The sequence below is a fragment of the Microcaecilia unicolor genome, chromosome 10 (assembly GCF_901765095.1).
Source record: "Microcaecilia unicolor chromosome 10, aMicUni1.1, whole genome shotgun sequence".
NCBI lineage: Eukaryota > Metazoa > Chordata > Amphibia > Gymnophiona > Siphonopidae > Microcaecilia > Microcaecilia unicolor.
This window is the reverse complement of record NC_044040.1, coordinates 55,192,095-55,217,412: the sequence shown is the minus strand read 5'-3', so window position 1 is coordinate 55,217,412 and position 25,318 is coordinate 55,192,095. Positions and strand designations below refer to the sequence as shown.

At 44.1% G+C, this 25,318-nt stretch overlaps 1 protein-coding gene across 1 annotated transcript in view; it reads left to right on the top strand.

The window, feature by feature from the left end:
• Nucleotides 1-25,318, top strand: part of MET (MET proto-oncogene, receptor tyrosine kinase) — a 238,537-nt gene that overhangs the window by 92,959 nt on the left and 120,260 nt on the right. The window contains exon 3 of the mRNA XM_030216229.1: nt 5,206-5,394. Within this exon, the coding sequence (XP_030072089.1) occupies nt 5,206-5,394 (189 nt within the window). The remainder of the gene's footprint in view (nt 1-5,205; nt 5,395-25,318) is intronic.

Genomic DNA, 25,318 nt, shown 5'->3' with positions numbered 1-25,318 from the left:
ATTGCTGCTTGCAGCTACACTTTTCACTGCCCCACTTTGGCTTCAGCAAAACAAAGGTAGCAAGAGTTGCACTGCAACTATTGAAGGGACAAGGCAAGAGCGTGTACTCTGTTCCTGTAGCTGTCTTCTTCCATGTCATCATTCCTTGCTGAAGCAGAGGTGTGAGGGAAAAGGAGAGAGGCAGTAGCGTAAAGACCAAGAGCATACATCAGGCCCATCCAGTAGCAGCATACCTATGATGTGGCTGGCAGGGATCCCTATGCCCCACCAGCCGAAAACTCCCAACAAGTGTCCCTCCTGCATACCTTGTAAGTAGCAGATCTTCGCCTGCAGTGAGCAGTGACACACATACTGCTCGCACCGGCCCCACAGCCTTCCCTCTGATGTAATTCTGCCTAGGTGGAAACAGGAAGTTGCATCAGAGGGAAGGCTGTGGGGCCAACATGAGCGGTGTGTATTAGTTGCTGCTCGCTGCTGGTGAAAATATGCTATTTAAAAGGTATACAGGAGAGGGGGGATGTTTGAGAGACCATATGGCATGCAGGTGAGAGAAGGAGAGACCAAATCACCTGTGGGACGGGGCAAGGTTCTTCTGCCCACCCATCTTGGGCCCAGGCCCACCCAAAATTGGGTGTCTGGCTACGCCCCTGGCACACATTCACACTCTTCTTGCACTTTCATAAGAGGAAACTCAAAGAAAAATGGATGCTGGAGAGAGATGAGAAGGGGGAAGAGGAGAATATGATAAGTCTTGTTGGTGGGTGAGAAAGAGATCAATAAATTTATTAATTCTATTTATAATCCACTAATCTGAATAACTTGTTCTCAGTGGATTATAACAGATCACATAAAATAATATACAGGAATTAATAAATATTCAAGATAAATGGATAAAAGCAAATGTTATCTTTTCTGAAAATGAAACTCAAAACTTAAATTCAAAGGGAATAATAAATTCTAAGATTGTATCTCCAAAAGGTACACTTCACGTAAATTAAACACACCTAATCTACTCAGTTCAATAGTAGCCTTAAAGAACTAAATGAAATCAAATTGAAAAATCGATTCATATGAGTGAATAAACATTTTGACCAAATCGGACAGCACTAGTCCAGACTGAGAAAAGAGTGTTAATTTTCATGAATTAAATTAGTAAACAATTACTCTGCTTTGTTAAAGGATTTGTTCTTACAATGTAGAAAACCTGGAGTTTTAGTGCTCTGCTGCACAAAACTACCACAGCCTACAACCAGCTTTCAAAAGGAAAAAAAGATACAATGAGAGTCAGAGCCAGAACTAGGGCAGGGTGACCGGGGTATAGCCCTAGATGCTATATTGTTCAGGGCAATTCTGCCAATTACCGCCGGGTAAGCACCAGACGGTAGAATATAGAAAATATTTTCTACTACGTGTTTTGGACACACGGCAGAAATGGAATTACCACCTGGCGCATGCGGTAGCTGGGCATTAGTTCCAATTTGACACGCATTGAGGGGCATAATCGAACGCGAACGCCCATTTCCATGGGCGCCTATATCCGTGGGCGCCTTTTCCGTGAACGGGACAACCCGTATTTTCGAAAAAAGATGGGCGCCCATCTTTTTTCCGATAATACGGGTTGTGCGGGGCAAATGCCTAGGAGTTGGCCGTTTTTCAACTGGACGCTATCGGTTTTCAGCGATAATGGAAACCAAAGGTGCCCATCTCAAATACGAACAAATCCAAGGCATTGGGTCGTGGGAGGGGCACTTTTACAAATTAACAAAAAACAGTAAAAGAGCTCCCAGGTGCATAGCACCCTTCTCTTGTGTGCTGAGCCCCCCCAGAACCCACTGCCCACAAGTCTACACCATTACCATAGCCCTAAGGGGTGAAGGGGGGCACCTACATGTGGGTACAGTAGGTTTTGGGGGGTTTTGGAGGGCTCAGCATTAACCAGCACAAGTGTAACAGGTAGGGGGGGATGGGCCTGGGTCCACCTGGCTGAAGTCCACTGCACCCACTAACAACTGCTCCAGGGACCTGCATACTACTGTGATGGAGCTGGGTATGACATTTGAGGCTGGCATACAGGCTGGGAAAAAAGTTGTTAAAGTTCTTTTTTTTGGTGGGAGGGGTTAGTGACCACTGGGGGAGTCAGGGGAGGTCATCTCCGATTCCCTCCGGTGGTCATCGGGTCATTTAGGGCACTTTTTTGGGACTTGTTCGTGAAAAAAAAAGGGTCCAAAAAAGTGACCTAAATTCTCGCTAAAAACAGCTATTTTTTTTCCATTATCGGCGAAAGCCGCCCATTCCTGTTTGGCCAATAACCACACCACAGTCCCACCTTCACCACGCCTCTGACATGCCCCCGTCAACTTTGGCCGTTTCCGCGATGGAGTGCAGTTGAAGACGCCCAAAATCGGCTTTCGATTATACCGATTTGGGCGCCCACGGGAGAAAGACGCCCATCTCCCGATTTGGGTCAAAATATGGGCGTCTTTCTCTTTCGAAAATAAGGTGAATTATATGCTCGTTGGTGCCTACGCGCCTTAATAAAAGGGCCCCTAGGTTGGGAGGGAGTGTCGTGTGACCATAACTCAATAGTCTGGTTTTCAACTGAATTCAAAGGCAAAAGAAGCAGGAACTAGGCAAATAAATTGAAATAAGCATGTGTATTTTGCAGTCACTTCATGCAAGGTCTGAGTTTGCAGAATAATTCCAGTCTCTCTTAGTATAATGATATCATCTTGATATATTTGTTTTTCTTGTGTTTTCAGCCTGGGTTGGAATTGAAAGATCCTTCATAGAATTAGACTTTACATGAATGGAATTTTTATGAAATAACTTAGTATTTCCCTTTATTCTCTCACAAAGATTGAAGTTTATCCTTCAATAGTAACTGAATTATCAATTAACAGATTAATATAGAATTGTCAATAGAATGCAGCTCTTTTTCCCTGCAAAGAAATCAGTACTACACCAAAACAAAAATTCTATGTGGTGCCTTCTGTGTGTCAGAAAAGGAAACAGATGTTGGAAAATTAGTATAGATATTAAAAATTAAATATTATGTTTACTATCCAGTTGTTTAGGTGTTGGAGTTGATTATGCATTGCATGTGGTTTTCCATTTGTTTATTGGATTCGGTATAACAATACATATATATATATATATATATATATATGGGGGGGATTCTCTGTAACTCATTCTCTGCATGAAAATGTAAAGCTCAAGCAATTAAATAAAATGTACAAAATAATTTAGAAAGTCTGTGGTGAATCATTGAAATTAAAATGCCTCTGTGTAGATTCACTACTCTTCATGCATTTCATACATATTGTCAAAAAGGGGCCCTTTTACTAAAATGTGCTAAAATAATGTTCTTAGTACTTTTTAACGCAGGTCTTTCCCGTGCGCTAAGCTCATACTTAAGGCACGAATATTTTAAAGATTTTTTTTCTTCTTTCTTTCTTTTGCAGATCCTGTGCTAATTTTTCCATTAGTGTACAGGACTCGCAAAATATTGACATAGAAGCACTTACCGCCTTCTGTTTACAAGGCGCTAGGTGCTCCTGTGTTAACCCTATATTATCCAGTTAGCGCATGCTAATGAGAATGCACTAACTGGATAATGCTAACATGCCTATTTCCCAATCCCCACCTATGACACTCCCTCTTCTGAAAAAGAATTACAAAAAAAGAATGCACAATTAGCATGTGTAGACAGTCATATTACCACAAAATCCTTTAATGCATTTTGCAGTAAGCCATTTTTCCCACGTTAGGAGCATGGTGTAGTAAAAGGGTTCTGAAATGTTTAATGGCAATTCCAGATTCATTCTTTAGAAAGTAATCAGCATACTGTCTAGAATATGCATTGAATAATATCAACCAAAAAAATCAGGGATTTTTTTTTTTTGGGGGGGGGGGGGGAGGGGGGGGGATTTGCCATCTTTTATTTCCCAAACTCCATTGGTGACAGAGATTGATTGATGAGTGTGGTCTCTATTAAAGGTGAAGTGTTGTATTGAGCCCTAAATGAGGGGTGCTTATACTAAGCTAACCAGCTTTCGCAAAGCTTTGAAAACACATCTCTTCAACAGAGCCTACAAAAGTCACCCTCAATGAAACAAATCATTCCTTAAACCACCCAAGTACACCAAAAAACACCTCTTACACGACCTTACCTAACACCTTTCCATCTAAATTCCTCTTTCAACTCAGCTTATGATCGACTGTTTTCTTAAATCATGTAACGACGTTCTCATATCCATACTCTGTAAGCCACATTGAGCCTGCATAAAGGTGGGAAAATGTGGGGTACAAATATAGTAATAATAATAAGCTGAGACAAAAGGTTGCCTTAGCGCGTCCTGGCACGGGTTTTTCCTATGTGCCAAAAACCATTTTTACTGCAGAAGTGAAATATTTTTTGTATTAATGGTCATGTGCTAAGATTTCTGTTCATGTGTGATCATTCCAATTACTGCATGAGCACTTACTGACATCTAGGGGGGGGGGGTCTTTTACTAAAGCTTATCTCAAGCTATCTGTAGCAGGGTCAATTTTATTCCTATGGGCCCTGCTGCAGATAACTCGAGCTAAGCTTTAGTAAAAGACCCCCCTATTTTGTAGGCAATTAGGGCTCACGCGGTAATCCTGCTCTAACCAGTTAGCACATGGTGATGTAACCATGCTAACTAATTAGTTCAGGAATGCTCACTCTCCGCCCCTCTGACACACCCGCTCTAAGAAAAAGTAAAACTTATTTTTAGTATGTGCTTAGCACGCACTGATTTAGCAGTTACTGCAGGATGCCTGAAAGTGTTCCGCAGCATAGGAGCCAACTCTGTGGGTGCTGTGGGTGCTTGAGCCACCCCCAATATTGAGAAAATTCATTGTGTGTGTCCAAGGAAGAGTTATTTTCACTGGGCTTAGCACCCCCAATAATTTTGAAAAGTTGGCTCCTATGTTCCACAGTACACCATTTTAAGCTGCATTAAGTGCGTGGTAGCGTATACCGCAGCTTAGTAAAAGGGGCCCCCTTAATGAGTGAGCTAATTGCTCAACACCGTTTCATATTTTCCTTTCATTGTTAGATGAGATAATGTGCATATGTTTTCTTCCACAGTCCAAGCTGAGATTATTTTATACAGGGTTTTTGATCTGTGGTGTACATCACACATATTTGAAAGCAACTGTATATTTTTTCTTTGATTGCAGACCTTTCCTAGAAATTTATCTTATTGTGATGCATCAGTCGAATATCGAGCGGAAATTACAACTCCACTGCAACGCTTGGACTTGTTTATGGGGCAGTTCAGTAGCTCCTTGCTGACATCAATTTCCGTGTTTGTTGAAGGACCTCTTACCATTGCCAATCTCGGAACATCTGAGGGTCGTTTCATGCAGGTAAATGTTACTACGAGATTGTGCTAATGTACATTGTCAGTTCAGTAATCAAACAAGCATATGTGTAAGGGCAGGGTATCAATGACCACCAGCCAACATTTAGAGTCTGGTGAAAAATTTCCTGCAGAACATACTTTTCTGTGTCGTTGTCCCTGTGACGTCTGCTGACTATTTAGCATTGAAGAGGAAAATAAAATCTGGAGCCTGATCAATATATGGAGGGGTGCTAGAAATTGGGCAATAGATTTAAGCGTGATGTGCACTATTCTATCAAAACACATGCATAAATGTTTTTATAGAATACTAGTATAAGTCAGCAGAAGCATGCCTACATTTAGGTGCTAACACACCATACCAATAGCAGGTGAAATGAGTGCACCCAAATGCGACACTTTAGCATATAACTTACAATATTTTGTAAGTTACACATGTTAAATGTTGGTCCCGCCCAAGTTTCTCCCCTGTAAATGTCCCCACAAAGGACACTGTGGGGTTGCAAAGGTTGAACTTGCAGCAAAACAGATCAGAAAATTGCTGGTGAAAAACTTGTGAAGCAAATGAGCAATCAGAGAAGCGTGGATTGTTATCTGTTGTACAAGACTCCAAAACTAACTATACAATCACAAGGGACTTTACATTTTCTGCTGTTGGTCCCTTTTTATGGATATTAGTACCAATTCAAGGGATACTCACAACTAAACTGGAGTGGAAGTTACAATAACTAAAATTGGCAAAAATACTCCAGCTCAAATGCAAACATATTATGAAAATGTTTTAATTAAACATATTAAAAATACATAGAATCATACCTAACTCACTCACTTTTTATGGAACCATCTGCCAAATTGGTTGCACCATTTATCAGAGTTTTTTCTCAATTTAAGAAACAGCTTAAAATGTACCTTTTTTGCCCAGGCTTTATATGAATGTTGAGCTTATGTTTAGAATTTTGTTAGAGCAGAGTCGCTTTATTGATTGGATGGTATAGAGCAGTGTTTCCCAAGTCCGGTTCTGCAGTACCCCTTGCCAGTCAGGTTTTCAGGATATCTACAATGAATATGAATGAAAGAGATTTGCAAATAATGGAAGCAGTGTATGCAAATCAAGTTCATGTATATTGATTGTGGATATCCTGAAAACCTGACTGGCCAGGTGTGTCCTGAGAGCTGGGTTGAGAACCCCTGTGCTAGATAAAGGACCTGTCCAATGTTGTAGGACTGTCATGTATCAATCTTTTTACCTTTATGGAGATGGATTAAAGATTATTGGTTAAAACTGAGAGTGTGGTATACCACCATATATAAATATTGCTTACCTCTGTGTTTGTAAATCTCAGTGTTGGGAAAATGAATTAAATGTCTCGCTGTCCAGTAAGGAGTGGGATCTTTTTTGGTCAAAAACTATGCGTTCCTCTCTTTCAGCTGCCCTCCTACAGTCTACCTATTACATTGTTCATAAATCCTACTTGCTAAAGTATACCCAAGTGTTTCAAATCTATGTTGGTCTTGTCAGTCTGGAGTGGGTACCCTAGAACATTTGCTTCTCTCTTGTTGTAACCTTCAGTCGTACTGGAGTTCGGTTTGAGACACTACCCAGAAAATATTTACAATCCAAGACTCTGTTTTTTTTAATATTACATTTGTACCCCTCGCTTTCCCACTCATGGCAGGCTCAATGCAGCTTACATATTATATAGAGGTACTTATTTGTACCTGGGGCAATGGAGGGTTAAGTGACTTGCTCAGAGTCACAAGGAGCTGCCTGTGCCTGCAGTGGGAATCGAACCCAGTTCCCCAGGACCAAAATCCACCACTCTAACCACTAGGCCACTCACATATTAATCCTTAAGGCTTTGACTCCTGGCTTGTCCATTCCTCAAAAATCTGCCAAACTCTTTAACTTAATGATTTCTCTCGCTCTTCATCTGATTGCATTGCATTGGAAAAATAATCAGCTTGTTTCCTTTCATGAATGGTGGAATCTGCTGTGCTCCTATAGGCGATATGAGGAAATGGCTGCCATGAGATTGGGTCACTTTTCATCTTTCCACAAAGCATTGTCGCTGCTAGATGACTATGTATCTTGTGAAAAGGAATTAATTCTCTAAAGTTTGTTGCATATACTGTTCTGTTTTACTCATATCAGCCCACTGACTTTTTTTTTAATTTTATTCTATTCCATATTATATGTTGTTGTATGTTTTCATAAATACTATGTTGTTTTAAAATTAATAAATAAAGTTTTTAAAAAATTCTAAGCACTGAAAATGAGCTTGATTTTTTTGATTTTCCAGTTTGCATTTCAAAATGGCTTCTAACAATCTTCTAAATGAAACAAGATGTTGTTTCTGAAGCCTAAAGTAAACAGGCTGGACCTTCAAAGATTACAAGATTTTGAACAGAATCTTATTGTTCTAGTAATCTCTGTAATTTTCAAACCCTTACTAAATGCACAGTGATCAAAGACTGACCTTGGGTTGTCTACAGAAATACATTTCACATCCATAGGGAACAATAATCACATCCATAGGGAACAACAAAAATTATATTGCAAATGATCTAGCTTATATGTAAATATTACTTTTAAATAATATTTCTGGACAAACATAGAGGCCTATTTATAGAATTGCTGTTATAAAATTTGTGCTTATAAAGCAGAGGATTGTGAGATTTCTCGAATTGAATGGAATGCGGGACCCAAGGCAGCATAGCTTCACTAGAGGCAGGTCATGTCAGACAAATCTGATTGATTTCTTCAACTGGGTGACCAAACAGTTGGATGTGGGAGGGGAGGGACGCAAGATGTGGTATACTTAGATTTCAGCAAAACCTTTGACATGGTTCCGCACAGGCAACTCATAAATAAACTGAGTACCCTTGGAATGGGACCTAGAGTAACTGACTGGGTTAAAAATTGGTTGAGCAGAAGGAAACAGAGGGTGGTGGTAAATGGAGCATGCTCGGGAAATAGGGGTGTTATCAGTGGAGTACCACAGGGTCAGTCCTGAGACTGGCTCTTTTTAACATCTTTGTAAGTGATATTACGGAAGGGCTGTCTGGTAAGGTTTGTCTGTTTGTGGATGATACCAAACTCTTCAACAAGGTGGACACCTCAGAAGGTATGGGTGACATGAGAAAGGACCTAGCAAAGCTTGAGGAATGGTCCAATATTTGGTAACTTTTAATGCTAAAGAATGCAGGATCATGCACTTGGGTCACAAGAATCCGAGGGAACGGTACAATATAGGGGATGAAGTGCTTCTGTGTACAAAGAAAGAGCGGGACTTGGGGGTGATTGTCTGACCTTAAAGTTTCCAAACAGGTAGAAAAAGTGACGGTCATAGCCAGAAGGATGCTTGGGTGCATAAGGAGAGGGATGACCAGCAGGAGCAAAGAAGTGATAGTGCCCTTATATAAGTTTTTGGTGAGGCCCCATTTAGAGTACTGTGTGCAATTCTGGAGATAGCACCTACGGAAAGATATAAACAGGATAGAATTGGTCCAGAGGGTGGCTACGAAATTGGTAAGTGGTCTTGGACATAAAACATATAGGGACAGGTTTATGAACCTCAACATGTATACACTGGAAGAGAGGAGGGAGAGAAGAGATATGATAGTGATGTTTAAATATCTCAGGGGCATTAATGTACAGGAAATGAGCCTTTTTCAAATGAAGGAAAACTAAATGAGGGAACATATGATGAAGTTAAAAGGAAACAGACTTAGGAGGAATCTGAGAAAGTATTCGTTCACGGAAAGGGTGGTGGAAGCATGGAATGGCCTGCCGGTGGAGGTCGTGGAGACGAGGACTGTGTCAGAATTTAAGAAAGCATGGGGCAAGCACGTGGGATCCCTTAGAAAAAGGAAACGTTAGTGGTTACGGACGATAGGCAGACTGGATGAGCCATTTGGCCTTTATCTGTTATCATGTTTCTATGTTTCTATCCCGGCACCTAACTTAGGCATCCTATAGAAAATTGCCCCCTATAGGAGGAATTCTATGGCAGTCAGTTAAGCACCAAAAGATCCACACTAAACTAATATTCTGCAAAGGGCGACCTATATAGAATTGTGGGGTAGATACCTAAATGATCAGGGAGATGCTAAATCCTGTGCTTTTGTTGTCTTGGCCATTGATATCTGGATTCTGGTCTTCAGGATTTTGTGTGTGTGTGTTAAGGACTAGATTCTATATATGGCAACTAAAATCTAGATGCGTCCGATTCACATGCCTAGCAGTATTATATAAGCCACCTCTATATTATTATTATTATTTATTATTATTTGTTACATTTGTATCCCGCATTTTCCCACCTATTTGCAGGCTCAATGTGGCTTACATAGTACCGTAGTGGCGTTTGCTGATTCCGGTCTGAACAAATACATGGTGTGCACAAGTACAAGGTGTGATTGTGGTAGAGTACATGGTTCATATACGGTGGATACATTGGGAAACATTAGGTAGGAAGAGGGAGATGGGGTGAGTCCATTAAGTGCTTGGTGGTGTTGTGCATCAGGCTCTCTGGTTCTTATGTTGGGTTGGTGGGGTATACCTTTTGGAACAGGTTCGTTTTTAGTTTTTTCCGGAACTTTAGGTAGTCGTATGTTGTTTTTACTGTTTTTCGTAGTGCATTCCATAATTCTGCGCTTAAATAGGAGAAGCTGGATGCATATGTTGTTTTGTATTTGAATCCTTTGTTGTTTGGGTAGTGGAGATTAAGATATGTTTGAGCTGATCTTGTTGTGTTTCTGGTTGTGAGGTCTATGAGGTCTTTCATGTATCGTGGGGCTTTGTCGTAGATGATTTTATGGACCATGAAGCAGATTTTGAAAGCAATACGTTCTTTGATTGGGAGCCAGTGGAGTTTTTCACGGAGGGGTTTGGCACTTTCAGAACGCGATTTTCCAAATATAAGCCTGGCTGCTGTGTTTTGAGCGGTCTGCAGTTTCTTTATAATTTGTTCTTTACAGCCCGCGTAGATTCCGTTGCAGTAATCTGCATGGCTCAGTACCATTGATTGTATCAAGTTGCAAAATATTTCCCTTGGGATGAATGGTTTCACACGCTTGAGTTTCCACATTGAGTGGAACATTTTCTTTATGGTGGATTTCACTTGATTCTCTAGTGAGAGATTCTGGTCGATTGTTACTCTGAGGATTTTCAGACTGTCTGCAATAGGAAGGGTGTGGCCTGGGATGTTGATATTTGTGGGTTTGTATGTGTTATATTGTGATGAGATTGTGAGACAATGTGTTTTTTCTGTGTTGAGTTTTAGTTGGAATGCGTTTGCCCATGAGTCCATGATGTTCAAACTGAGCTTGAGTTTATTGGAGATTTCTGCCAGGTTGTGTTTGTAGGGGATATATATTGTGATGCCGTCTGCATATATAAATGGGTTGAGGCCTTGGTTGGCTAAGGACTTGGCTAGTGGGGTTATCATGAGGTTGAAAAGGATCGGCGATAGTGGTGATTCTTGCGGTACTCCACAGTCTGGCTGCCAAGGTGATGATATGTTTGTACTATCTTTCACTTGATAGGTTCTAGTGGTTAGGAAGTCCTTGATCCATGAGTATGTTTCCACTGATTCCAAAGTAGTCAAGGAGTCTTAGTAGTACGTTATGATTGGACATGTCAAATAGTAGTAGAAGTATGCTTTTACCTATTGCTATTTCCTGCTTGAATTTAGTTAAGAGGGTAAGTAGTACTGTTTCGGTGCTGTGTAAGGGACGGAATCCTGATTGTGATTTGTGTAGTATAGTGAATTTGTCTAAGTAGTCATTAATTTGTTTGGTTACCAAGCCATCCATTAGTATGACTACCAGTGGGATGGATGCTACTGGATGATAGTTGGTGATGTCATTTGATTTTTTTTCTTGGTGTCTTTTGGTATTGGTGTGAGTAGGATATTGCCATTTTCTTTAGGGAAGGTTCCTTGTTGAAGCATGAAGTTTAAATGGGATATGAGGTCTGTTATGAAACGATGGGGGGGTGGGGGGAGATTTTAGTAGGTAGCTGGGACAGGTATCCAATTGACAATGGCTGTTGGAATATCTCTTGATCGCCTAAGTAACTGTGTCGGTGCTGAGGAGAGTGAATTTTGTCCAAATACGGTCCACTGGGTATTCACCGGGGGGTGGGTTCAGTTCATTGATGAAGGTTTCAATGTCCGTATTGTTCTGAGGCAGAGTTTTGCGTAGATTTGTAATTTTTTCGTTAAAGTATTTAGTAAGATTGTCTGCAGATGGGGTGTCAGTCCTTACCTTCCAAATTACTGGAGTTGCCGTCGAAGCTGCCTCCAGCCCATCCTACAGTCGCCAGATTGCTATATACAGGACTCAGATTGAAGAAGCCAGCCTAGCACTGGCCTTAGTTGTATTTGTATTTGACTTTTAAATTGCTCTGAGGTGTCTTATAGGACTGAAAAGCTAAGTGTAAAATTAAGGCCTGAGGCCCAGATACAGTAAGATCCCCGTTAAGAATCCATTCGTATTTGCAAAACGGTAAAAATTACCGATTTGGAAATACAGATGGATTCCTAAAGAGAATCGCATACAAATGAGCTCGTCATTGCTTTTGCGACCCAGCTCATTTGCATGCAATAATGGGGGAAGCCAGTCGGCCAGCCAAGTATGTGCAGAGCAGCCCATTGCTAAGCATGGCTGCGCTGCACATGGCTCTCATACACACAGACAAGCTGTGTGTAGGAAAGCCGGCGTAGCTTCCCCCCCCCCCTCCAAAACAAGCCAGGAGCCTGCATTCTCCTGCCCGGGGGGGGGGGGGGGTGTCCGCTGATGCCAGGAGCCTGGAGTGAGCAGTCTGCTGCTCTCTTCAGCGCAAAAGGCGGGAAGGAGACAGCTGAAACACCTGCAGCCCTCAGGAAGAACAGTCCCCCCCCACCCCCTGAATTCTCACTCTTGAGCTCTAGGGTTCTCTTCTCTCCTCTGCTGCCCCCGCTTCCTTGCCAGGGGGCAGGACAGGGCAGCAGCAGCACAAGAACTCCTTCGGTTCTCCCTCATCTTTGCCCGGCCCCAGACAGCTGAAGCAGGATCCTTTTCTTCCCATCGCAGGGACCCACAGGTTGGATTTTTGTCACACGTTTTTATGTTCTGGTTAAAAGCAGTCACTCTGCCCTGATATTTTGTTGCAGGAAGTTCACTCAAATCAGGACAGACCGCTGCAGACCTCCCGTTAACTTTCCCACGGTAAACCTAGGGACTGCTGCTGTGCGTCAGGTTGGAAAACAGTTGTGCATCGCCTTGCATGCACATTTGTATAGTAATTAGCTCATTATAATAGGTTTGCATTCCATTTTCGTTAGCTGCTACCATGATAGGAAAAGCGCTCGGAGAACCCTTTTGTGCATGTCTTGTTTTATTCCTTGCTCGCTAAACCGGCTAGAACTGGTATAAAAATCACGATGCTGACTTTGTTAGGTTTTGTGCATCTGGGCCTGTTCTGGTCCTTTATAGAAGGTATGAGGGTGTTTTTAGTATAGAAAGCCCCTCTGAAAAGAACAAATGATTGGAATTCAGTCTCTCCTAAATGATTGGCTACCAAAGAACTTGCGTAATCTTTTTGAATGTTTTAACTTCATTAGTGTTTTAGCTGGGCTAGGCCTTGATCAATGCAAAGGTCATACTGTATTAAATACAGAGGTGTTTCTATTATAGAATAAACGATAATAAATTTCCTGCAGCAGCTGTCATGCAAGAGAAGGAAAAGCAGCACAGTTTTACTTCCTTCCTGCACTGAAGGGCTGTTGACAGGTTTTCTTTGCACATTTTTTTTCTCTGAGATTATGCAGCTGTTTCTGCTGTTTTCTATTGTGCATGCTTCCAGTGCAAGGCTGGGAACAGATATTGCACACAGCTGTCGAGTGCAAAGTGAATCTGGTATTTCACAGTGGTTATAGTGCTGGAAAGGGTAACAGATTTATTGGTGCCAGCTCTCTTCATTTTCCTTTTGTTAGATCAGTCTTGAAGAACCATTAAGCTGAACCCAGAAAGGAAGAGGAAGGTGTTAACCCTGAAGATTTTTTATTACAAACTTTCCCTTGAATCAAATATCCCTAAGTACCATTCCACCTTAGCTTGATGGCTCTTGGATTCAATTTGGCCTTCAGTATGTCAAGGTTCTTGCTTGTCCAAGGCAATCATTATAATGTGTGAAATACTGAGACCAGTAGCATTATTTATACTTATTATTCTGTCTTCTAGCTCAGGCTCATGGCATTGTATAATACATCTTGCCTTGTGCATACAGGATATTTATTCACATTTTGTTCTAGGTGCATCAGGTTTGCACCAACATTTTTTTCCATGGAAAATGTGAGCCTATTTTGGAATCATGATAACTCTGTGGTAGGAAGTTATGCATGCACAGTTTCTCAGGACTTCTCTGCTTGTGCAAAATACTCATGATGAAGGAAGTAATTAATACAAACAACTTGGCATATATGAGGAATTAAATTCCTCAAAGTTTTTTTCAAAGTGGAGAAGAAAACACCTTCTGAGTCAGTTACTCTCAAACCTGCTTAGAAGCAATTAATGGTTCATAGGACATCTCTCTCCCTCAACCCTCACCCACCCAAATCTATTTTGGTCAGTGAAATGCTAAAGTTAGTTCAAAATAGTATTGGTACTTGGAGAACAGAAGTTTGGTAGAGAAGAAATAAATGTGATATAGACATAGACATGTGAAGGCCCATTTTACGTAAAACTTTGAGATGGGATTTGAGATGTCCAGTTTGGGCCTTTCACAAGTCCCCTGATATTTTACAAAAGACTCTGCTAAATGTTGAGCCTTTTTTTTAGCCTTTTGTAAAATACTATAATGTTGTGCAGGCGTGTATGTCTATCACCTGGCACATCCAACAGGAGCAGCAGTTTTAAAAAGCTCCATGTAGAAAAAGAGTGTCCTGAGTGCAAAGGTTTCCACATTTGCAGCTTCTTAAAGTTTTGCTGCTCAGTACATCATCAATCTTCCCTCCCCCCTCATATCTCACCTCCCAACAGCATTAACATCTAATCCCCTGCACTTCTCCCCCAGAGTAACATTTATGCTCTCCACATCACCCTGGCAAAGGCAGCACCCTCCCAATGAAGAACCCCACCACAGACCTTCCCCTGTTTCTTCTAGAGATCTCCTTGGTGTCCAGTGGTGACAGAAGACTGGAGTAATCCCTAGTCACTCCTGCCCCATCTAGTGCTGGGTTCAAAATGCAGTGGTTCACACCGCTGGCAGTCAAGCTGCCAAATACCACTCACAACACACCCTCGTAATCTGAACACAGTGTGGATCTCCTCATGTAAAAAGTGGCTTTCTAAGCCCGTATTTGGCAGCTTGACCCTTAGTGGTAGTACTGCAAGACTTCAGCTAGGGGTTGACTGCTGCCATTTTGAACCCAGTACTGGAAAAGGCAGCAGTGACTGTGGATCTCCCTTTCTGTACTAGACACCAAGTAGACAAGTAGATCCCCGCTAGGATCTGAGGGACAGAAGGGTAGGGAGCTGCCTTTGTCGGGGGGGGGGGGGGGAGAAGGAGGTTAAAGGGGATGGATTTTAATGCTGTTGAGGGGTTCTCAACTGAGACTTATGCGTACCAAGGTGGAGATTTTAAGGTTTATATGTGTATTCCCCTCATAAAATATGTGTGTGCAACTTAATTGACTAACCATGAATTATAGGATGCTAACAACCAATTGTTGATGTTAATTTGCACTGATTAGTATTGTACATGCATCTGGTTGCACACTATTCTATAACTCTGGGCACCTAAATCCCATACCACCTAACTCAAAAGAGGGCATGGTCATAGGAGGAGCATGGGTCAGGAGCATTCTGAAAAGTTGGGCATAGTGTTATAGAATAATGGGTCTCTGCACTCAACTTGGTTGCCAGAATTTACATCCAGCTTCAGCAGGCATAGGATTGGTGCCCAAAAGTTGTGTATGAGAATCGGCGCTAAGCACTATTCTATAAAGGACACATGATCTTTATAGAATAGCATTTAGCGTCAATCATATCTTATGCAGATTTTTGAGCATTGTTTGTAGAATTCTCCCCCCCCCCCCCCCCCCCCCAAATGACCATTCACCTGGAAACACAGGGGTGAGTTGGACAGTCCTGTCAAACCTTAAAAGCTATACCCCAAATTTTAAAACATAGATGTGGCCATCTGCTTTGGTGCCCACTAGCGCTTTAGAAATGATAAGTAGTAGTAGTATAATTCCCAAGCATTTCCTTTGCATTGCAGCAGAAAGGAGTATTTTTGCTACATAGGGACTAAGGGGAACAAGGCCCAAACACTTTATTTCTGTTCTGGTGAGAGGGCTTGAAATGAGTTATGGAAGTCTTCTTGTGTATGTGCATGGAGGGACTTCCCTGTACTAACTGTCCCTTATATTTTTCAGCGGTTAGGACAATGAATCCTCTGCTGCAGAACACCTCAGTTTTAATGTAGCCACACCGGGTTTTAACACAGGCATGCTAATTCTGTCATATTCTGCATACATTTAGTATGTCAGGTATTTATGAAAGAAATAACCGTGAAGGTGCTGTTTTTTTTCCATTCTGGTGAACAGTAGCACAGCTGCACTTAGAATTAAACCATCTATCACACATTTTTCAGTGATTCATTAATACTTTCACTCAAGTGAAAAGTTTAATTTTAAGAGAGACACTGTGTTCAGTTTAGCATAAAATAAATTGCCTGCATTTTAATACCAGCTTGTAAAATCACTGGAGGTTGCCTTTACTTGTTTAAAAAATATATATACAAATTTGACATTTTGGTTGAATTGTGTGGTGTTCATTCACAAAACAGATGAATTTTTTGCACATGTGGTATACCACACTTTACTAGCTTAGTTTTTACCTTCTATGTTTCTGGTTAGAAGCAGCCCTCTGGCAGGAGTCCAATATCTGACTCACAGAAGTCATACAGACTTACCCTTCTTACTACTGTACTCTTAAAAAAAAAAAAAAAAAAAAAAGAAGAAGAAAAGAAAAATACTGTATCAGAATAAAATTCATGAGATTATACATTGCTTTGAAGGCAGTACACATGTAAGCTGACCATTGCTATGTGCCCTGTGCAGTGCTGGAGCAGAAACAATCATTTCATTGGAGTAAAAACTGCAGTGAAAACTAGTTAATTTGGTGTACTGGCTACTGTCAGGTGAAACTTGATAGTCTGGAGAAAGAACATTTAGATGTTTCAAGGATCTCAACTAAGGCAATAATCCCCAGGAAATTTTGAGAATGAATCATTTCCCACTTCATCTGAGTCGTTCATTGGATACCTCCACTTACTGCCCCGAAACCAAGAATTTTACTGGGTTGTGTGCACACATTTTTGTGGTTTTAGACTTCAGTAAGTTTATATTAATGGCAGCTTTGAGAGAACCAGCTTCTGAAAGTTGTTAAATTTTTAGTTTTCTATATGTGTACTACACATACATTAATGTATATATAGGTATAATTAACAATTTAAAGAAGAATGATCTTCTGTATATTATAAAGGGGGCATTTCCCACATGCTGAATACTTTCCTTTATACCTGCATTTAATAGCTAACATTACAAGGAGACCTCCCTGCTTTTGACTAATGTGTTTGTATTATTGAAAAAAAGTCATCGTGTTCCTGTAAACATTAATCAAAGGTAATGAGCACTCTCATTCTTCCATGGCCCAATGCATTCTACCAGCTTCCAGCAGCTTGTCAGAGACCCAGCATGCCAGAATCACAAGTACTCGGTAATAGAGTGGGACCATTCAAAAACTGTAATAAAGTTTCTTGGATAAAATTAACAGCAGTGAAACGAGCTGAATTGAAAATGATTTATTTGAAAGTGGGGGAGGTTTTGAATACTGAGAAGGGGAGGTTGTCTAATTAGTCACAAACTTTTTTGTGGGAGAGATCAATTCTGCATCGATCACCTGTCTTCAGGTTCCAGCAGCCTGAACTGGGAGGGTTAACTGCACTGTATTCTCTGCAGGTTTTGTGGACAAGCCATTCTCTTCATCCATCATTGAAAGGCATTGAGAATTAGAGAAAGGGGTAAACACTCATGCCCAGCTTCCACTGTGGCAGGCTAGGCTGCATTAATCATGCTCTTCTGTCAACCTGCAGCATTTCCCCCTCTTTGTTTCTACATTTTTGGTGTTGCGGATCTTTCAGGCCTCTTTTTGGACTCCTTTGTATTTGTTCATCCTGTTCTGCATAAGATGCTTTAATGCTTTTATAGTTGGCCCAACATTTATATTAATAATGTGTTTATTCAGACAGAATAGTCCAGTGACCTAGCAGTGGCCTTATAAGCATGGCTAAAGGTTAATAATATACTGCTTTGGTTTAGGGATTATAATTGAAAACTGTTACTCAACCAGAGGGAATGCTAGCAATAAGAATAAGCCTGAAATTAATGATAGAAAGGAATTCCTTGCATTTTATAGCACTGGCTGTGGAGAGGAGCCATGGCCAGTGATCAAATAAAAAGGTATTTGCAGCTATAGTCCCACCTCTTTTCATCTTACATGTTTTTCCATGTAGCTTTTTCATTCAAGTGATTTGCTTTTACACCAGTCCTTATAGAATTACAGTGTAAATGTTGTACAACTCATCACTGTTATGGAGTGGCAGAATTTGTTTTTCTAGCTTTGGGCAAGTGATTACTGCTAAACGTGAGCATGTTGCAAAGATTCCATTGCTTATCTGACCCAAACAAAATAGTTGTTCATTGATAGTACAGAAGGTTTACTGTACAATTATTTTTTAAATTATTTATCAAAGTGTACAGTTGTAGTCCACAGACAAAACATTTTGCTCCATAAATTTCATGAATAAATCACACAAAGAAAACAAATCATCCTATAAGAAGTACAGATGCTGTGAACTCACACTACAAGAGGTGCCACCTTCTCCATTAATGCAAGAAGTAAAATTAAGAAAGGAAATGCAGAGAAAATAACATAATTCTGCTCTAATGTACAACCTAAACGTGAGTCAGACACTGCTAGGAGAGCTCCCTACTGCAAAAAAAAAAAAAAAAAAAAATTAGTCAATTGATTAGGGTCACAAATATACTTAAGTACCTAAATATTTAGCCTCACATTTACAAGGAAAATGTAATGAGAACGTGGCCCCTAAGGTGAACGCATTTTTCATTTCTTATTCAGAAAATCCTTTCTCCTCCATTAAGAACCTCCAGAGAGGTCAGGAAAAATAGTAACTCTAGACTTCAAAAAGACTTTGTTTGGCACAAAAATGTGTCTTAAGAACCCAATCCTGATTCATCTCGAGGGCAAAACTGTCAAGGAGAGTGGACCTAACCAGAACTTTGCAAGAAACCTATAAGTTCTTTGTTGTCTGAAGATAGCTCAGGTTTCCCTGTTGCTTCTCCCATAGTTCCCCTCCTAAGGATATGGCAGGTAATCCACTGGAGAAAAAAAAACTCAAAAGGAACCAGCAGGTAACATAGTAGATGACGGCAGAAAAAGACCTGCACGGTCCATCCAGTCTGCCCAACAAGATAAATTCATATGTGCTACTTTTTATTTGTACCTGTCCTCTTCAGGGCACAGACCGTATAAGTCTGGCCAGCACTATCCCCGCCTCCCAACCACCAGCCTCGCCTCCCACCACCAGCTCTGGCACAGACCGTATAAGTCTGCCCAGCATTATCCCCACCTCCCAACTACCAGTCCCGCCTCCCACCACCAGCTCTGGCACAGACCATATAAGTCTGCCCAGCACTATCCCCGCCTCCCAACCACTAGCCCTGCCTCTCACCACCGGCTCTGCCACCTAAACTTGGTTAAGCTCCCAGGCGATATAGGGAGGTTCAGAATACAGAGATTGTTCCAGCTATGTTCTGTATAGAAACTCCAACTGCTGCTACACATGAGCCTTTCCTTTAATATAAAATGCTAGGTACCCGGTCAGAATGGCCGCGACAAAAAAGCTCCAAACAAAACACGTTCCCGACATAATAGCCCCTGACATAACAGCCACTGTCAAAACAGCCTGCCCACAATATAGCCCTTGACAAATTAGCCCCCTGACAAAAGAGCCTGATGAGGCTGCCCAGAATATGGCACTGCATTTTTTCTAGGGGACTATTTTGTTAAAGGGACTATTTTGTCAAGGGTTATTTTGTGGAAGGAGTCATTTTGTCTAGGGCTATTTTGTTAGAGGCTGATTTGTCAAGGGCTATTTTGTTACCAGGCTTTTTTGTCAGGGCTATTATGTCGGGGTGCCAAAATTCTAAGATTATAAATCTTTAATTTATATAGCAAACTGATCTGACCTGACCTGCCATCCTGTACTTGAAGTAACAAGGCCTGAGCATCCACTTAGGTATGAAGATTATAATAGAGTCCAGTTTTGATATAAGTGACGTCTCTATGCTTACAATGACAAGCCAAAAAGCGTCAAAAGTCACAAGTGAGTTATTAGGCTGAGAACCAAGGGATCACCTATTGGTAGCCAAAATTTCATGTTAAATACTTGAGAGGTCCTTTTACAAAGGCGTGCTGAAAAATGGCTTGCGGTAGTGTAGGCGCAGGTTTTGGGTGCATGCATGCAGATCCATTTTTGACTGCGCCTGTAAAAAAGGCCTTTTAAAATTTTTTGCCAAAAATGGACGTGCAGCAAAATCAAAATTGCCGCACATCCATTTTGGGTCTGAGACCTTACTGCCAGCCATTGACCTAGTGGTAAAGTGTCACAAGGTCCAAGTGGTAATGGCCTATGCACATCAAATGCTACTTGGTATGCGTCTGATACACACGTCCGAATAAAATTTTTCAGACGCGCATATTGGATGCGCACCAAAAATGAAATTACCGCAAAAGCCACACAGTAGCCGGGCGGTAACTCCATTTTGGCGCCCATTGGGCATGTGTAGACGCTTATGAGGCTTAGAAAAAGTTCCCCTTAGTGAGCAAGGAGAATTAACCCATCAACTGAGCAAGGGTGATATCATTTGAATTTCAGTCTAACCTTTTGAGGACCTCAGGTGAGGTCTCTGCTAGTCCTACAGGTGATGAGTTATCCAAGCTAAGTGAAGCCAAAGTCTCACTGGGAGTGGCTGGCCCTTGACAAAGCTTCCCTCCATGATTCACAATATTTAGTATAGGAGAAAGCATTTAGCAGTCCATAGGAGTTTGAATCAATGGAGATGGTAATACAATCCTTGGTAAGTGGGAACAAATCAAGCCTTTAAGAGGCCCTTTTACTAAGCTGCGTAAGCGTCTATGAGCGCCCAGCATGCGCCAAAATGGAGTTACCGTCCGGCTACCACATGGCTCTTACAGTAATGTCATTTTTGGCGTGCATCCAATACCCGCATCTGAAAAATAAATTTTTATTTCCATATCATCATGCTGATCAATCCATAGACTGGTGGGTTGTGTCCATCTACCAGCAGGTGGAGATAGAGAGCAAACTTTTGCCTCCCTATATGTGGTCATGTGCTGCCGGAAACTCCTCAGTATGTTCTCTATCTCAGCAGGTGGTGGTCACACACAGCAGCAGCTCTGGCTAGGCCTCCAAGCCTAATTTTTAGGTTTTGTTGAGTGCCTGGGGTTGAGGGCTCTTGTTGAGCAAGTGCAAACCTGGTGGCGCCAGGTCCCTCCTTTTCTCCCCCCTCCCGCTGGCTCCGTTAAAAAAAAAAAAAAAAATTTTGAACGTCCTTAAAGGCGTTTATTTCGACGTTTATTTAAACGTTTATTGCAGCTACTCACTGGGACACCAGGTCGTTACAGCTCGGAGCGGAAAGCAGGTAATTTTTACCTTTTTATAGCGGGCAGGGGGTTCCCCGATTGATCTCCACGTGGCCTATGGCGTCGGAGGGCGAGGGCGCAAAGAGTCGCTCCCCGGATCGCTTGGGCGCTTCTAGAGGGGATGCGGGGGTCTTAAAATCTGATTCGCCCTTGTTGGGTGACAGTTTCGTGACCGATGAGTGTCCCGGTCCTTCCTCCGGTGTGGCGGTTTTTCCCGCCATAAACGCCCATCCCCCGCTGCTCGCCTCCGCCATCTTGGCCGGCCACGCGGCTCGGACGGCTTCTTCTTGGGCCGCCCTTGAGGTAGGAGACATTAATGCCATGAACGCCCTTAATTTGGGCGACGGCACAAAAGCGGCTAAAGTTAAGCGCCGTTCTTCCCGCGCGGCTCCTTCACGGAGTGTCGCGCCGGATGCCATGTTGGATGCGCAGCATGTCTCTCCCCCGCTCTTGCGAGCGCCGGTTGAGGGTGCGTCTAGGGCTGTAGCCCAGGCTGCGGAAGTGCACAGTCTGGGGAGTTTCTCCCCCGAGTTTGTTTTGCTGCTGTATCAGGCCTTCCTTATGCAAAACGCTGCCCCTGCTCCCTCGTCTGGTAAAGAGGTTGAGGCCCCCGGAGGTAAACGCCCTCGGGTTGATTCCCAGGCCTTGGAGGACTTTGTCTCCTCCGATGTAGATGAGGGCAGCGTATCTGAGTTCTCCCAACGGTCCTTTGCGGATTCCTTGGAGGAGACGGATCCCCGCTCGGATGGAGCGGATGACCCCTCTGCAGCGCGGCTCTTTAGCTCAGAGGATTTGCCCAACCTGTTAGTGCAGGCCATGGGCATTTTGAAGATTTCCTCTCCGGAGGACGTCTCTCCCTCAGCCCCTGTTGGCTCTGCCATTATGCTGGGGACGAAGCGCCCGCCTAGAACCTTCCACGTGCATGATGCCATGCACACCTTAATTTCGGCTCAATGGGATGTCCTGGAAGCGAGCCTTAAAGTGGCTAGGGCTATGTCCCGCCTCTATCCTTTGCCTGAAAGTGAACGTGAGGCCTATCTGTGGCCTACCGTGGATTCTTTAATCACTGCGGTGACTAAGAAAACGGCGTTGCCGGTGGAAGGTGGCACGGCCCTAAAGGACGCCCAAGACAGAAGATTGGAGGCGGCCTTAAGGTCGTCCTTTGAGGCGGCTGCTTTAAGTTTGCAGGCCTCAGTTTGCGGCTCCTATGTGGCCAGGGCGTGCCTGACTATGGTGCAGCGGGCTTCCCCCTCGGATCATTCCTTGAGGGCTGATTGGCCGGCCCTGGAATCGGGCTTAGCCTATTTGGCAGACTTGCTGTATGATGTCTTGAGGGCCTCAGCTAAAGGCATGGCTCAGACAATCTCTGCGCGGCGGTGGCTTTGGCTGAAGCATTGGTCTGCTGACCATGCCTCTAAATCCCGCCTGGCTAGATTGCCTTTTAAAGGCAAGCTGCTCTTTGGGGTCGAGCTGGACAAAATCGTGACCGATCTCGGCACGTCTAAGGGCAAGAAGTTACCAGAGGTCAGGGCTCGGGCTAGTACTCGCCCCGGTACCTCCAGAGGACGGTTTCAGGAAGCCCGTCGGTACCGCCCGGGCAGGTCGGGCTCCTCTGCCCCCTCTTCCTTCAAGAGGAACTTCTCCCCCAAGCAGCATTCCTTTCGCAGAGACCGCCGTCCCGGAGGTGCTCCCTCCGGTCCTCCCCCAGGGTCTCGTACCCAATGACGGGGCCTTGGTCCACGCCCCAGTGCAGATTGGAGGACGGCTGTCCTCGTTTCTGGGCGAGTGGACCACAATAACTTCAGACGCTTGGGTGCTGGAAGTCATCAGAGACGGCTACAAGCTAGAGTTCTGCCGACCCTTAAGAGACGGGTTTGTACTCTCTCCCTGCAAGTCTCCGGTCAAAGCTGTGGCAGTGCAGCAGACCTTGGACAATCTGATCCGCCTGGGTGCGGTCGTTCCGGTGCCAGAAAATCAGCTTGGCAAGGGGCGTTACTCCATTTACTTTGTGGTACCAAAGAAAGGAGGTTCTGTACGGCCTATCCTCGACCTCAAAGGGGTCAATCGGGCCTTGAAAGTTCGGCACTTTCGCATGGAGACTCTCCGCTCTGTTATAGCGGCAGTGAAGGCAGGGGAGTACCTGGCATCCTTGGACATCAAGGAAGCGTACTTGCATATTCCCATCTGGCCTCCTCATCAACGCTTTCTGCGTTTTGCAGTCCTGGGCCGACACTTCCAGTTCAGAGCCCTCCCGCTCGGGTTGGCTACTGCTCCGCGGACCTTCTCCAAAGTAATGGTGGTCATCGCAGCCTTCCTGAGGAAGGAAGGAGTACAAGTCCATCCTTATCTGGACGACTGGTTGATCCGAGCCCTCTCTTATGCAGAGTGCGGCAAAGCTGTGAACCGGGTGGTTGCTCTTTTGAGCTCCCTGGGGTGGATCATCAACTGGGAGAAAAGCCAGCTGCACCCAACTCAGTCCCTGGAGTATCTGGGAGTTCGATTCGACACCCAAGTGGGCAGAGTGTTCCTGCCAGACAATCGGATTGTCAAGCTTCAGGCTCAGGTGGACCATTTCCTACTAGCCTCTCCTCTTCGGGCTTGGGACTATGTGCAGCTGTTGGGCTCTATGACGGCCACGATGGAAGTAGTGCCCTGGGCCAGGGCTCATATGAGACCACTACAACACTCTCTGCTGCAGCGCTGGACTCCGATGTCGGAGGATTATGCTGTGCGCCTTCCCTTGGACCCAGCAGTGCGCAAGGCGCTGAGCTGGTGGACGCAGACAGACAAGTTGTCTGCAGGAATGCCTCTGGTGACCCCGGAGTGGATTGTCGTCACGACAGACGCCTCTTTGTCGGGCTGGGGAGACCACAGCTTGGGAAGGACAGCGCAGGGGCTCTGGTCTCCTGCAGAGGCAAAGTGGTCTATCAACCTCCTGGAACTCAGAGCCATTCGGTTGGCGCTTTTGGAGTTCATCCCGGTACTGGCGTTGAAGCCAGTACGGGTCCTGTCGGACAATGCCACGGCTGTGGCCTATGTCAACCGCCAGGGAGGTACCAAGAGCGCCCCTCTAGCCAAGGAGGCCATGAATCTATGCCAGTGGGCGGAAGCGAACCTGGAACAGCTTTCAGCGGCCCACATTGCCGGAGTCATGAATGTCAAGGCGGACTTTCTCAGTCGCCATACCTTGGAGCCCGGAGAGTGGCAGCTATCTGCTCAGGCGTTCTTGGACATCACGAAGCGCTGGGGCCAGCCGAGCCTAGATCTGATGGCGTCATCGGCCAATTGCCAAGTGCCGCGCTTTTTCAGCAGAGGACGGGACCCTCGATCCCTGGGAGTAGATGCTCTTCTCCAACAGTGGCCGACACAAGAGTTTCTCTATGTGTTCCCGCCCTGGCCCATGTTGGGCAGGGTGCTAAACCGGGTGGCAAAGCATCCAGGCCGGATAATCCTGGTGGGTCCGGATTGGCCCAGACGTCCCTGGTATGCGGACTTGATCAGGCTCTCAGTCGACGATCCTCTGCGGCTGCCAGTGGAGCAGGGCCTGTTACATCAGGGTCCCGTGGTGATGGAGGATCCCTCCCCCTTTGGTCTTACGGCCTGGCTATTGAGCGGCAGCATCTGAGAAAGAAGGGCTTCTCAGACAAGGTCATCGCCACTATGCTGAGAGCGAGGAAGCGCTCTACTTCTACGGCTTACGCCAGGGTTTGGCGTACCTTTGCAGCGTGGTGTGAAGCGGGCGCACTTTCTCCCTTCACTGCTCCAATTTCTTCAGTGTTGGCGTTCCTGCAAGAAGGTCTGGAGAAAGGCCTGTCGCTCAGTTCCCTTAAAGTCCAGGTAGCGGCTCTGGCTTGCTTCAGGGGCCGCCTGAAGGGTGCTTCCCTGGCTTCGCAGCCAGATGTGGTGCGCTTTCTCAAGGGAGTTAATCACCTGCGCCCTCCTCTGCACTCTGTGGTGCCTGCGTGGAATCTCAACCTGGTACTAAGAGCCTTGCAGAAGCCGCCTTTTGAACCCTTGTCGAGGGCATCTCTGAAAGACCTGACATTGAAAGCAGTCTTTTTGGTGGCTATCACTTCAGCCAGAAGAGTTTCCGAGCTCCAGGCACTCTCATGTCGAGAGCCTTTTCTGCAGTTCACTGA